The sequence below is a fragment of the Agelaius tricolor genome, unplaced genomic scaffold, assembly GCF_023055355.1.
Source record: "Agelaius tricolor isolate 1412-34295 unplaced genomic scaffold, bAgeTri1.0.p SCAF_4, whole genome shotgun sequence".
NCBI classification, from domain to species: Eukaryota; Metazoa; Chordata; class Aves; order Passeriformes; family Icteridae; genus Agelaius; species Agelaius tricolor.
This window is the reverse complement of record NW_027269264.1, coordinates 35,574,664-35,589,751: the sequence shown is the minus strand read 5'-3', so window position 1 is coordinate 35,589,751 and position 15,088 is coordinate 35,574,664. Positions and strand designations below refer to the sequence as shown.

At 36.6% G+C, this 15,088-nt stretch overlaps 1 protein-coding gene across 1 annotated transcript in view; it reads left to right on the top strand.

Moving 5' to 3' along the window:
- DMGDH (dimethylglycine dehydrogenase) overlaps positions 1 to 11,558 on the top strand; it is a 40,935-nt gene extending 29,377 nt beyond the window's left edge. Inside the window, exons 15-16 of the mRNA XM_071425257.1 lie at positions 8,985 to 9,119; positions 9,866 to 11,558. Of these exons, the coding sequence (XP_071281358.1) occupies positions 8,985 to 9,119; positions 9,866 to 10,081 (351 nt within the window). The 3' untranslated portion in view covers positions 10,082 to 11,558. The remainder of the gene's footprint in view (positions 1 to 8,984; positions 9,120 to 9,865) is intronic.
- Positions 11,559 to 15,088: the final 3,530 nt, after the last annotated feature.

The window sequence follows — 15,088 nt, the reverse complement described above, 5'->3', positions numbered from 1 at the left end:
TGTGATTTATTTTCAGAGGGAAATTTTAGTCATGTACTTTTGTTACTATATAGTGTGTGTATACACACACACAGACACACACAGACACACACACATTCATATATATATACACACACACACACACACACACACACACACACAGAAGTTGAACAGGCCTGTTCATATTGTGATAATATTCTACCTATTCATTCTTGTTGAAGCAGGTATCTCTAGAATTTTTCTCCCTGGCTACCACTCTGCTACAACAATTACTGAAAAAAGTATATTTTTTAGAACTGCTAGGGACAACTGACAACAATAAGTTAAATATTAGATAAATTAGTACACTGGTTAAAAGAATAACTAGTTGCTCATGGAATTTCTGAAGAGGTCCTCTGCTCATACCTTGTTTTCACCTGATTTGAAGGTTAGAGACTTAAGCTAGTTGAATTTAACTGTGCAGTAAAAAGAAAATATGTTGTTTGATCTCCTCTAATTAGCAACCTCACTTTTAATTATTAATATTTTAATATTAGTATTAATATTTTAGCAATTCAAATTCTGTTTTAGTCTAATAGATACAAAAAAAGCTTGTCATTCTCTTTCCTGGTCCAAATGAATCACAAACCAAATGTCTAAACTCTGTCAAATAGAGGACCTTTCCATGAAATCTGGTGAAATCATGTTCTGTGCACATCTAAAGCCATCTGCTGCTATCAGTTACTGCATCAACTCAAACATTAGTTGCCTGCACAATGGATCTGAAGTTTCTAACATGAAAAATCTGGTCCTAGAGATTGCAAGTGAGGTGTCCTAAATGACGGGCTATTTCTGACTTAATCTATTGCTTCAATTAATTTATAAATTAAAGTATAAAATTTACAGTATATAAATACAAATACAGTATATAATATAAAGTATATATATTTTTCTTCGTTCAAGAAGAAAGAATGTTTGCAAAACATTTAATCTTGACAATGATGCAATGTCTTATAGCAACAAGCTGGTTTTATTTATGCTCCCTTTATACCTGAAAATGTAATAAATAGATAATAAATAGTCCTTGATATTTTTGCCCTGTTATATGGAGGCACTGTAGAACTGATAAGAAGAATCCCAAACTTTAAGTTACACCTCTAAATAAAAACAAATCTTAAGCTTTGCACAGGAAAGAATGTTAAACATAAAAGGATGCTTTTATACTTATGAAACAATTTCCCTGAACATAACAGAACAAGCCCAGGAAGGTGTTTTTCCTCTCACTGTTGAACCTGTCTATAGAAGGTAATGTTCTTCAACCTATTCAGGATTGAGGCAGGGTGTTCCCAAGGATGTAAATGGCAGTTCCTACATGTTACAGAGAGTTACAGCTCTCTCCATTGGGTAGTATAATATTGCCTTAATCTGAGGAAGTGACATGTGCAAGGGAAATACAGAATTGTTTATGATTAAGTTGCATTTACAAATCAAGGCCTTTCCATCTAAAGGAGAGATTAGTAGAATTGAAGGGAAGGCAATAAAAAAATGTGACTTTTACTTGTTTTTCTTTCCACTTTCTTTTGATACATCTGTATGTTTTCTCTTTTTTCCCCTTTTCCTTTAGTTTAAGTAGGAAAGCAGCCATAAGCAGGGAGAGCTGTTGCTTGCCAAGATACCCATGTGGATAATAGGAAGGCATTAAAGTGCAAGAAGCACTTGATTCTTTAGTTGCTCTGCAGACTCTGCATGGTTGAAATGCAGGGTTGGAGAAGTTCTCCAGAGCAGGTACTCACATTGTAGATAAATGAACATGAATGAATGTCCCACATAAATGCAGTGTGTCAGCCTGAAACATCTGCCTGTTTTGCTGAACTAATGCAAAAAAGGAAATAATCAATGTTTTTTTATTGACTTAAATGAGGGCAGTTGTGACTATATGTTGACACTTCAGAGGTACCTGAGCTAATTCAGCTATTGGAAGCACTCTGAACACTGTAGCACGAAATGCAGTGTGAGATTATTTACTCTGCTTCTTGGCAGTTTGAGTCCCAGTTCCATGCCTCTGGTTTTGTTGCGCATTTGGCATAGCAGAGACCTCACCATTCTTTACAGGCAGCTGTGAGTCAACACAAGCCACACACTATTTTGTACCTGTTTCTATTGTTGCAGAAACATTCCCCTCCAAAAAAGGGTAAATGAGATAAAAATTACAAGCAACAGATAATGAAATACTTCTTTTTGACATTTTGGCCGGTTCAGCTCCTCACAAAGATTATTCCTTTAAGCATGCGCCCCCAGCTGGGGAAAGTGCTGATTTCTGTGTAAATCAGAACCAAAAGACTGTTCAGTTAAAAACTAGAGTGCTTCTTACTGTGCAACAAGCAGCTGAAATACTCACAAAACTGTTGCAAAAAGACTTCAGCATAAGTGAATCTTGAATGGTATGTCATGGGAAATAAAAACAGTTTCTAAACAGATTAAAATGATGAAGAGCCAGATGCCAGTGAAAGTAATATGATCAAAAAGAATTTTAATTTCTACAATGTAATTCCTACAAAAGGACATTCATATATCTGGGCAATATATATGAAGAGATGTAAATTCCTCATAAAATCGTGATGGTCTCTGTGTTTAGAAAGTTTAGTGTGCATTATCTTCATGTACAGACAGACTAGTAATTTTTTTGTCATGAATAATAGGAAAAACTCTTCAAAGCTGAAGCTGACTTTCTTTAATATCTCACAGGGTATTAAATTATAACCTGGCAATAAGTAAACCCATTTCCACAGTGTTTCTGTGGCAACTTTCATTTTGTCAGTAACTCTGAGGGTTTGTTCTAGGTGGTTTCCTCTAGAGTCTGCTTGATAATCCCTGTTTCACTAATGTTAGTATTAGTTGCTTCCTTGCACAGATGAGCAGGATGGGCTGCAATTTAACTAAAGTGGAGGGACAATAACAAAATCAATTTATAATTTAGAGTATAAAATGCTTTCACAATTTTGCAACAAAATTCTGTCAATGGTTTTGGTTTTTTTTCAATACCTGTTGTCTTTCTTTTGGCTGTTCAATTACATTTAGTAAGTTAGTTTGCTAGTTGTTAGATAGCCTCATCTCATTAATAAGCACTCTGTTACAAAATATTTAGTAGAGTCCTAATGTTATTCACTGTGCCAGGAAATACACAGAGTATCTTTAAGGAAGACAGTCTGCAATTCTTTTTGGTCCACATCCAAGAATACTGTTCCATACATTTGCACTTGCTCAGATTTTTGAGTACTCAATGATACCTCTGAATGCTTAAAATAGTCTTATTTTTCTACTGACTTTAATGGATCAGAAATCCCTATGAAACTTGATGTTAGAGTGAAAAACTTTCATACTAGCTCACGGAAATTAATTCTGTCAGAAGGATTTTTCTGAGTTCCAAGTCCACAGTTGGCTGTTGGTGCGTTTGTGCTTGTGTTGCTGTATCCAAGACTGCCATCTCCTGGTCGCGCTCGCTGCAGAGCTTGGGAAGGTAGTTCAGTAGATAGATGAAGGAAACCCTTTGGAACTCTCTCTAGTGTGCTCTTATAAGTCAGGATCTGAGTGCTAAACTCATATTTTGTCTGTTTCCACTAGGAGAAACTACTGTTTCCCGAGGCATTGTTTCTTTGCCTCAGCCCTCTTTATTTACTGAGGCAGGTTTTTTGTTCTTAATTCTAAATTTCTTTCCAGATTTTTCTATATCCAGAATCTCTTATTTTTTCTTATGTCTATTCTACCAGGGCTTTTTTTCCTTTTTTTTTTTTCCCCTTTTTATTACCAAACTAAAACCTTCTCCTTTGATTCTTGCTTTTTTCCTTGTCTGCTTATCGCTAACTGCATTTCATCTCCTCCATCCCTGCACAGTGGCTGCCTGAATGTCATTGTCAAAGCACATCTCTCAGGCTACAAGTGCTACCTCTTTTTCTGACTTAGACATTTGGTGGTTTTTACTATTACATCTGTTAGACACATGAGTATATAATTGCTTTGGTATGCATTATGAAAGAAGTTTTGTCACACCCTTCAGCTTCATATTGGTAAGTGAATGATAAATTCCAGTCCTGGAGTATTGACCTATCCTCCAACATAACAATATGTAAGATGTTATCTCTCAGGAAACAAGGATGAGCTGTTCTAAGGATGTGCCTCCACCCTTTTATTTCTTTGACAGCAGGCTTAGATTTACAGTTTTATTCCCTTCTCTTTCTAGTCATTTGTTTTTCTCCTGGCCACTTACCAAAACTGCCCCTCAGTTGTTTCTGTCCAGCTCGTGTTCCCATGGTCCTGGCGTGGAACAGCCCGAGCTCCAAGAATTCTTGCAGCTCCCCCTGATTGCATTGTCTGCCTTTGCTTCACTTTTCCAGCTTGCATCCCTTTTGTTCTGAGAGGAATGACTACAATAGTGGTCACTGACTTCACTCCATAACCTGGAATAGGATTGTGTTCCATGCCAGCTTTACTCCACACAAGAAAGGGAAGAGGAGGAAAAAAAAAGAGCAGAGGCTTTACTGAAAAAGGGCTAAGGAGATGGGGGATAGGAAAAAGGAGTGATGGATAAGAAATTTGAGATGGAGCATGGTACTTCTTTCTCCTCCCTCTCCTTTCAATCCCCATTTATTATGCCTATAATCTGTTGAGTGTACTTTTCCACCTAAGTCCCATCCCCATTCAAATTGAATTTCAGGAGTGAGTAGAACTGTATTCTATCATTACATCTTTTGGTGTCCAGAGGGTCAAAAAACAGAGAACTTATTCCATAAATTTATACAGGTTAGGAAACATGCTAGAAAGAATCTGCAGAGATTTTATCTGTATAAAATGCACATCTAGGTGACCCCCTGTGTGTTTCTTTGGCCATGTAAAGGAATAAGCACCACTTAGATAGGGATTTTTAGCCAAAATAATTCAGTAATTCATCAGTTATTTCTATTGTATCAACTTCCTAGAGCTGACTGCATACAAGAAGAGCTTAGGTGGAATGAGTGAAAGATGCACGGGTGCAGGTCCTATACATACAGAGTGGCCACCTCCCTTAAAAAATTTTTGTGTGGTGTTTTTTGTAGTTTTGATTTGCTACAGAAAAAGAAACTTGTCAAATATTTGCTCTCTGAGAAGAAAATTGTCTTCATTTATCAGGCTGGTGAGGCAGAAATCATTTGGAGTGTTACCCTGAAATAATTAAAGAGCATCTAGCTATGAAAAATTTCATAATCCTGTATAGAGGCTGCCTCCAAAGTGTTGTAACATTATGGTTATAGTAGATGACAGCAGCTGTTGGTGCTGCCTTACTCTGTTGGGTCACTTTGTCTTCATAATTTGGCTCTATGCCCACAGTCCTAAATGGTATTCTGAATAAATTACAGCAGTTCCTTGTTGAGAGAGTTGTATATCTTTGCTGCAAGTAACTGTTGAACAGATATAGCATATTTCTTTTTAGAAACTTCAACTTAATTCTGATAAACTGCACAGACTGAGAAACATGGAAAGAAAAGTTTTTGAAAGGCTTATAGATAATTTCTATTCCTTTGCATCCCTTAAACTAGAAGAGGTTTTTGCAGAGGATTAGAATTACGATTGGGGTGCCATTGAAAGCCAGGTACATTTGAAACACAGTAAGTTACATCCTCAAGGTACCTCACTGTGCATAAAAAAATCACCTTGGTTATTGTCTTGTGAAATCTTTCTAGAAGACAGTGGGTTTATCTTGTGCTATCAAACACATGGCCACTAACACAAAGTAAAAGCCTGATAAGAAGGATAAGGCAAATATACAGTGTGTTAATAAATGAACTAATCAGTGGTATCCCTTTAACTACGTGCTATTTTAAAAATTTGGCTGATTTGTCTTTGTGATATGATTTTTCATTCTAATTTTATCTAAACTTATCTAACACACAAATTAAAAGGAAAAGCCCATCTTTTTATCTGGTGAACTGCACTCAAATTAAATGAAGCTAAACAGTAGATATTGTCTTTATCTTTGGTGTCTAAGAAGTATTTTTATTTTATGTTAAAACCATTACATCTGCCAAAGCTTAATGCTTTGGGAATTTGTGCCAAAGTCATGGAAAGTCTTCTCTATTTTATAGCTTTTTAGAACTGTCTTAACTTCAATTAGTACAAAGATTTGCATTGCTCCTACACATTACATAATTTTTTTTTTAAACTGTGACAGCAAAGAACAGCTTTAAATTTTATATTTGTTCAAGGATGGAATTGTTCAGTGTTTTCATTTGTTTATTTTTCTTCTGTTTTGTTGGTTTTGGGAGATTTTATATTCATTTATTGCATTATACTGGTTTAAATATGATTTTTTTTGCATTATATTTTGTATGACAGGATAAAGCCAATAGAAGCAGTATGAAAATTGACTATTTTTCTCCTAGAAAGAGGAAGCATTTTTTAGCAAAAATAGCCAGACTGAGGTTGAATGCATCAGCTTCCAAATTCTGTTTTGATTGGAATGAACAATCCTATGACACATACGCTTAAAAAGCAAAAATGAATAAAGGTGGGAATACATTAGTGTGAAATTGCCATGGGTACCCAAGAACTATAAAAGAAGTAAACTGAAATAGTTGAATTCCTTTAGTTGGAATTTAAGAAGGTGCTTTAAATATTTAAAAATGCATATAGACTGGTAGTTGTGCATTATATATGCACATGTATTTTCACACATACATTTTTATGCATGTTCATATCGTGTTCAAGTATGTATGCATGTATGCATCTGTTTATGTATTTATACATGTAGATACACACATTTTTGCAGTGTGTGTGTATATATGAGAGGTGTGTATTTTGAAGAGTTTGAATTCTAGGTTACATCCTGGTTATTTTTCCAAGCTATCATTCTAAAGAGACTGGAATATTCTTAACCTTCAATGAACAGAAAATGGCAAAAAACAAGCCCTTTACATTAAATGCTCCATGTGCATCTTCAGTTAGCATAATAGCTATGTAGTGGTTTATTTCAGGAGGCCAAAAGCTTGGCCAAATTAAAATGAATTGGGAAAGGATTTTATTTTGTATCTGCAAACAACAGGCAAAAAATGATCCATGCTCAGGTAGATTCTAAAGCAGGCTAGTTGCTGGTTCTAGGGCATATAACATTGCATTTGAATACTTGCATTTAGTTCCACAGTTACATTCCGTGTGACTAAATACCTGATATTAATTAGCTTGAATAGGAAGGAATTGATTAAATACTGAGTATCCCTGTAGAATGTTTACTTCTTGGTATTTCTCTTTGTTATGCAAAGCATTTTAGTCTGTGAGCCATGCTATGGTACACAGTCTTATTTGCATTTCTAGTTGTAGGTGTTTCCTATAGTTGCACCTACCATGTAGCAGAAAAGTGAGAGGGAACTACCAGTAGCTGGTTATTCTCTGGTGTTAGATCTTTGGTTTATATTTTGCAGTTGCATCTCGACATTATATTCCAAAATGAATCCTCACAGTCTTTTTTCTGATCTGAGCTGTATTTCATGCTTTTTTTCCCTCAAAGGGTGTCAGCTCTGATCTTTATGTGCAGTATCTGCTTTATCCCCAGCTGAATCACCTTGATTTTGAGACTAACTGCTCCTTAACTGGTTCATAAGTTTTTTTTCACAACTGCTCACAAATCCTAGCCTTTCATAGTGCAAAAACTCTTCATCACTGAAATAATTTCTTCTGAGCATACACATGGATTTATATGTACCTCAAGAAATACAATAACACTGAACTAACTGTGTAATATCTATTCCACATACATGTTGCTTGTAATTCTGACAGTGCGATAATTCTCTACTGAAATTAAAGTACATTACCAGAAATAGTATTTCTTTTCCCTTAAACACTCATCAAATTAATATAATTCCTTCTTCAGACCTGAGATCAACTGCCTTAAAATGGCTTTCACTGCTAGTGAAGAAAAGGCTTGAAAGCTAGAGGACTTTGTAACTGCTGTTATATTTCTGCCCATGGGGAGGCTTGTGTGTATTTGGCATTTTAGTTTAAATGCAATTCATTTATTCTGTCTGATCTATGCCATAGGAGAAAAAATGGACATCATGAAGAATTTCTTAATGGAAAGAGTTGTTAAGCATTGGAAAGGTCTGTCCAGGGAGGTGGTAGAGTCACCATCCCTAGAGATGTTCAAGAAACAACTGGACATGACACTTAATGCTAAGCTGTAGTTAACAAGGCCGTCATTGGTGAAAGATTGCACTCAATGAGGTTCGAGGCCCCTTCCTACCTAAATGTTCCTGTGATAGAATAAGCTCAATGTGATCAGATACAGTAAATACTGTCCTACATACCCTTGAGGGTTCTGAAACTTGCCAATGACTACCTCCACACTAGTCACTCATTTGTGCAGTCTTCTTCTGGAAATATGAGAAACTGCTTGTACCTTTCTAAGCAGACTGAAAAAGGGAACTCCAGACAAAGCAGTATTCTTTACAAAAGATGCTGCATTGTCCCATAAAATGGTAGATACAGAAACAAAATGTACCTACCTTTAAACAAGGATAAGGAGTAAACTGTCAGCTGTGCAGCCTGGCAGAGACATCAAAGTGGAATACTGGCAGGTTACTGTCATAAATTGATGATGGCTTCAAAAGGAAGTGTGTTGACAGAGCAAGGCCCAGACTTTAGGATCTGGGTATTGGAATTCACTTCTTCTCATAGACACTGAAATGATGTACAGTCTTCTGGTTTACAGCCTTAACTGGGCAGTTAGTCTTTACTACAGCTCACTGTGTATGTGTTTCCAATACATTGGAATTATGGATATTAAAGGCTGAGATCTAGGAAAATGAATACACAGAATAAAGTTACCAAGATACGATGTACCAGTATAAAAATACCAAGATACAAGATATACTATCTGCTAAAGATTTATTTCATCTATATTTCATATAGAATACTCATGTGATGGGCAAACACATTAAGATACATTTAAATATTGGAGAACCCAAATAAACATATATTATCATTATCTTGTATTTTTTCAGGCAGCAGACTTTACAGGAAAACAAGCACTGAAGCAGATTAAAGAAAAGGGGCTCAAACGACGACTGGTATATCTCACCCTGGAAACCGATAATGTTGATCCAGAGGGAAATGAAAGCGTGTGGCACAATGGCAAGGCAAGGACTATAGTTCATGTTGCAAAAAATCAGTCTTAATTCTCCATGAACAGAATCTTTGTGTTTCAAGTGTGAATGCATTATTTCTATTTTACTGGTACAGAACAATTTGAAGCTATGATAAACACACTAATGTTCAAGCAAGAAGTAAAGACAAAATACCTACAGAGAAGATGTGAAATGATGTCAAGTCACTGAAACTAGGGTTGGAACAGACTAATGTATTGTCATCCATTCTCTTCTTCTGCAAGTTCACTGCTGTTTTAAGAAAACACCTTTGCTACCCAAAAGAAATTAAACAGCAACGTTTGGGGCTCCACACTTCAGCACATATTGTGTTGAAATACTCACTAGCAGTTAAGTTATTATAGATAATAAACATATGCATATGTATTGTATATGTTCCAGTGAAAACTTAATTGAACATAATAAGAACAGGGTATATTTTTAAGAAGCAAAAACTTCGCGGTTTCAGGTGGTGTTACTCTCTATTGAGAATATTATGAACTGCATGACACACTTGAAACTTGCATGATGTCTGAAGTGTATAAACCAAAATGTGAGATGTCTAGTTGTTTGGGTTCTTGGCTGGGGTTTGCTGCTTTTTTTGTTTTGGTTAGTTGGTTGGGTTTTTCTGTTTTGGTTGGATTTTTTTCATTGTTGTTGTTTTTGTTTTGGTTTTGTTTTTTCTTCAGAAAATCCACTGCATCTTGAAAATAAATACAATTGGTTTTGGTTTTTTTCAGGTAATTGGCAATACCACATCTGGATGTTTCAGCTATGGAGCTCAGCAGAGTCTAGCTTTCGCATATGTTCCCATGGAACTCAGCAAAGTTGGACAGAGATTGGAAGTTGAACTTCTAGGTAAAAATTATCCAGCAACCATTATACAGGAGCCACTGGTGCTGACTGAACCAACAAGAATGCGCCTTCAGAGAAAGGGTGAAAGTCCCAAAATATAAACACAGATGACAATACAGCAAATTGTGCAGTAGGAAATAGTGCCATTAATATGCATAAAATTAAGAGAATTAAACTACTCACATTTTCTAATTACTAAACTCAAGATCTTCATTGCCATTCATGAGTGAGAAATTTGATGGCATTACTTCCTAATTCCCTGTTATGTGCTGTTCACATTAGAGAGCTGAGCAGAGCTGATGAGCTGCTGTGTGTTCTGCTTCTCAGCAGCACTTGAGAGCAGAAAGTGCACATCATTGATTCAGCTTGCTCCCACATTGGCTGGCAGATCTGCATTAAGCCATATGAGAAATGTGCTCTTGATTCTGTCCAATAGCAAATTCCTTCCCTTCCCTCACACTCTCAGTTCCTCCTTTGCCTGCCCTTGAGGTAAGGTAGCTTATCCTGTCTTTTTTACACATGAATAGCAAGCTAACCATAAAATCATGTCACTAGTTCTACACAGAATGCTTCATAAGGAATTGAAAGACATCCCATTAACCATTAAAATAATAAAGGCATTACTAAAGGTAAGCTGAACTCTGGGCATTTTTTCTGTGTGTCAGCCTGGCAGAAATTCTCATAAAAGACCAAAATCCTGTTCCTCTCAATGAAACGGTTATAGGAAGCCCATTCTTCACTATTTTACATAAATCATGTGGCACATTACATGTAATATGCTACAAGAAACAGTATATTGTTGCTCAGCTTCTGAACAGAACTTAAGTTACAGATTTACTGTATTAAATCTGAACCACTAGACAGGCACCAAAGATAGTCAGTTTTTTCTTACTGTTAATTATGGATTGAAGCAACAGTATGAGCCATATATTATTACATAGAAATATTAGCAATGAAAAAATATAATTAAATTCATAACAAAGGAGTTTTATTGAGTGTTAAATAGTCAATAACCCAAGTAAGCAGCATTGCGATAGTGTGTATGATGGGAAAACACTAAATTAATAAAACACTAATTTGTAATTCAATAATATTCTCAACAATTCTTTTGAATAACGATGTTAAAATTTCCAACTTAGTAAAGGAGTCCTTTAGGCTATAGATAAATGTTTTCGAAGTATGTATGAATCATGTCCAAAATGCACTTTCTTCAAGAGAGTTGGTGCCTCTAAATCTTCAGCAAAGAAGCAAATGTATAAATAGTATATACCAGGAGAAACACAATTTGAGTAATGAACAGTCACTCTTGATAAAATAAGCTGACATTACATTGTGCTGTTTTGAATATCTTTTATAAAGCAGGTCAAAATTAAATATATGAGCTCTGCCTGTCATGCTATCTTGAGTGAAAAAATCCATTCAGAAATTATTGTCAGTTATACTTTCAGAAGTGATTGAGTTCTATTTTGCTGAACCATCAAAATGTTACTTTTCCTAAAGATAACATTATTTGTAATGAGGCACTTAACCACTATGACTCTGTGAGAATTTAAGAAATCTGAAGTACAACCCAATGTTGTATGGTTTTATTTATACTGTGGAGAAAAAGAATGATGCTTAGAAACATTGTTTTAAATTTTAGTATTTCCCAAGATTATGCAAATTCACTAGACACCACATCCTGGAGTATAGTGGAACAGTTACTCTGAGACAGATTCATCTATACTTCCCTAATTAGCTTTGCTATGCCAAAAGTGTTGAACAATGCCTCCATATCCCAGCCTGACAGTTAGAATCAGGTTTGTAACTCCTTTTCTGACTCAGAAGAAAGATTAATACATCAACTGGATCAATCTGACTGCAGAGGGGACAGGCTTTCTGCAGCTTGAGCAAAGAGGGATGAATAGCAGATACAATTCTTACAGTCAAGTGAACTCAGGACCTGTACCCTCTGGCAGCTTGTGCTGCATTTCCAGCTGTAACCTCCCAACCCCTAATTTCTATGTGTAGCTGACCAGACTTCTCTCATTTTACAGTCTAGTATTATACAAGCCTAGACACTGATTTCTCTGAGGGTTTCTCACTGACAGGTCTTGTGACCCAAGACACACCAAGACCAAGCCTTGGCTAATTAGTAGAAGCTGTATGAGGAGTTGCTGAAGTCAGAACTTCATCATGAGGGACAGACACTGATCTCCTCTCTGTGGTGACTGGTGACAGAACCCGAGGGAATGGCCTGAAGCCCACTTGGGGGAGGTTTAGGTTGGGTTTTATGAAAAGGCTCTTCACCCACAGAGTTTTTAGGCACTGGAGCATGTTCCACAGGGAAATGGTCATGAAACTAAATTTGTTAGAGTTCAGGGAGTGTTTGGACAAAGCTTTCAGGCACAGAGGGTGATTCTTGGAGTTGTCCTGTGCAAGGCCAGGAGCTGGACTCAAATGAGCCTTGTGGGTCCTTTCCAATTCAGCATATTTCATGGTTCTAAGTTTCATTTAACTTCACCATTTAGATAAGCTAACTATGTTTCTGGGTCAAGGCAGTATAGTTTCTTTCTTGCAGCCAGCTTACAAGACTAAAACAACTTCAGATTCATCACTGACTACATATAAGGCAAATTAAATATCTTGTTGCTGTCTGTTACTTCTTAAGAATGCCTTTCTCTTCAACAATTAATTAGGAGCAGAGACATCAGAACTAGTTTTAAGCAAGTATTGATGAGAATTAGAGGTGCTGTAGCTGTGATAGCAATGTTTGAAAGTTCTCCCTAGTTGGCCTGGCTTCTTCTTACTGCTCTGACACCCAAGTCAGCTTACTGAATATCCATCAGAACAGCTCAACATTGCATTCTGCACAGCACGGATAAATGAAAAAGTACCAGGACAAAGCTTTACAAATCATGCCAACATACAGATTCACATACATAAGTCAATCCTTTAAAGTTATTTAAAAAAAAAGTACATAAACCTGAAGAAATGCAGTGGGGGAAGCGTTCAGCAGCTATTGTAGTTTCCTGTTACTTCTTTTCATTACAGATTGAGATATGGTGTTGCCTAAACTTGTGCCAAGACACAGCAAGAGGAAGTGAATAAGAGCAAGAATGTTAAAGTATTGCATTTTAAGAGGGCTTTTAACCAATCAAACAGAAATACCACTGTAGAAAGATTGGCAGGGACTTCTTTAGAGTCTTTCTCAACCTCATCAGTGAACAGAGGAGACACATCTGCAATGAGGTGAAAAAATGATGGTCATCTAGGACATTTTCTGAAATACTCAAATCAGGATATGTAAAAAGCAGTTTTCTCAGACAGTTTTGTTTCCCGTTTTCCTATATTTTCCCATGTCCAGAGTTTTTGCACACCAGAGTAGATGTTACTATTACCATTTGAATTTTTGTTCCAAGTTTCCATATGCTACTGCAAAAAGAGTCCAAGTCATGCTTTTTACAGCATAATAAATCCACACTGACACTGTAACCTTCCCAAAGCAACATCCAAATTATTCAGCCCCAAATTCAGAAAAGACAAACTGAAACGTAAGAGGCTAAACATAGACCATTTCCTGGATTTATTCTTTTTATTCAAGAGAATACTGTCTGAGAGAAATAGTTTTTTCTGATTGGGGTTCCAATTCCCTCAACTAGTAATAAAATTAATAAAAACCCAAAAATCCTAGAAAATCTGACAGGCGGCAATATTCAGTCTGACTGTGCAGTATCTGCAGTGTATATTTAAGACAGTTCAATGTAATGTTCTAACTATGGTCAGGCAACCAAGGTTACCCAGTTCTAGTGGAACAGGACAACGAGTACATAACTCTTGATGTTTCTCTGCAAGGAAATATGAATTCAGCTACATTTGAACACCATGATAACTTTGAAAATATGAAAGGTGAATAGAAATTACGAATTTTGTTTCAAAATTTCTGGTTTCACCAGCACTGCAGTTTTTCAAAGTACTTATTTTGAGTGAACAAAAAGGGTTTCTGTGGGAATGTGCTAACACTTGAATGAAACTTTACTTGTAATAAGGACATGGAAGAAGTTAGAAAAAGAAACAGTTCAGTGAGACATTTGAGACTGGTCATGGGATCTGAACTAGAAACAAGAGAAAATGGAACCTTGCAGCTTTTAAACAGTATGAATCACATTTCAAGAAAGAAATACTCATAGTCACATACTAGTTTGTCAGTGATCCTGGAATTTACTTTGGAGAAAACTGACTTTAGGACAGTACTGTTGCTTCTCATTCCAGTCCTGGCTGTAGATTGTAGGACATTTTCATTGCAGAAAAAAAGCTGACATCACTCATCAGAGCTGTTGTTTTCAAACCAGCGGGGAAACCTGTGGGATTTTAAAAAACCCAACTTTGTAGCTTCATAGGCTTATCCGCTAGACTTCATTAAAACAAGCAGGAACTTTCTCCCTACAGAGACTTGGTCAGGAAATAGTCAGGAATCAATATTTGGCTTTCTAACCAATAAAAACAAATTTTAATGTGGACTTTTCTTCTGCCTGTTACCAAATGGCTATATTTGGAATATACATATTAGCCATTCTAGCTAAATGGGAAATATATGGTTGATGTTCCACTGGACACTGAAATATATATATGTCCCCTGGATGAATAAAACTGACAGCTGACAGCTGTGAAAGAGCTGACAGCTATTTCTGTCCTTTCACTCTCTTAAATTTTACATCAAGACTATAACTAAGGTAGATTGCAATATTGCTTTCAACAATTACATGGTTTGAAGAAAGAGCCCCGTTGACATTGCTGCTATTTCTGCATCACTTCCTTCCTACACTGTAACAGTCACAAGCACCATCTTACAGCCAGATCCAGGGTTCTCATCTAAATGGACAAAATGGAGAGGAAAAAGCACGGGGTGCTTATGATTTTGCAGGGGGGTGGGGGTTGAAGAGGGAGGGAAGACACACACATCTCTCTCTCATGCATGTGTGTGTGTGTGTGTGTGTGTGTGTGTGTGTGTGCAGTAGCAGCTGATGCTGACAGGAGAGTTTCTCCAACAGGAATTATCGCCGCCTCGCTCCCCTCAGCTGCAATCTTCAGCTTGTTTTTCCCTGTCCTGCACATTGGCCGGCAGCAAG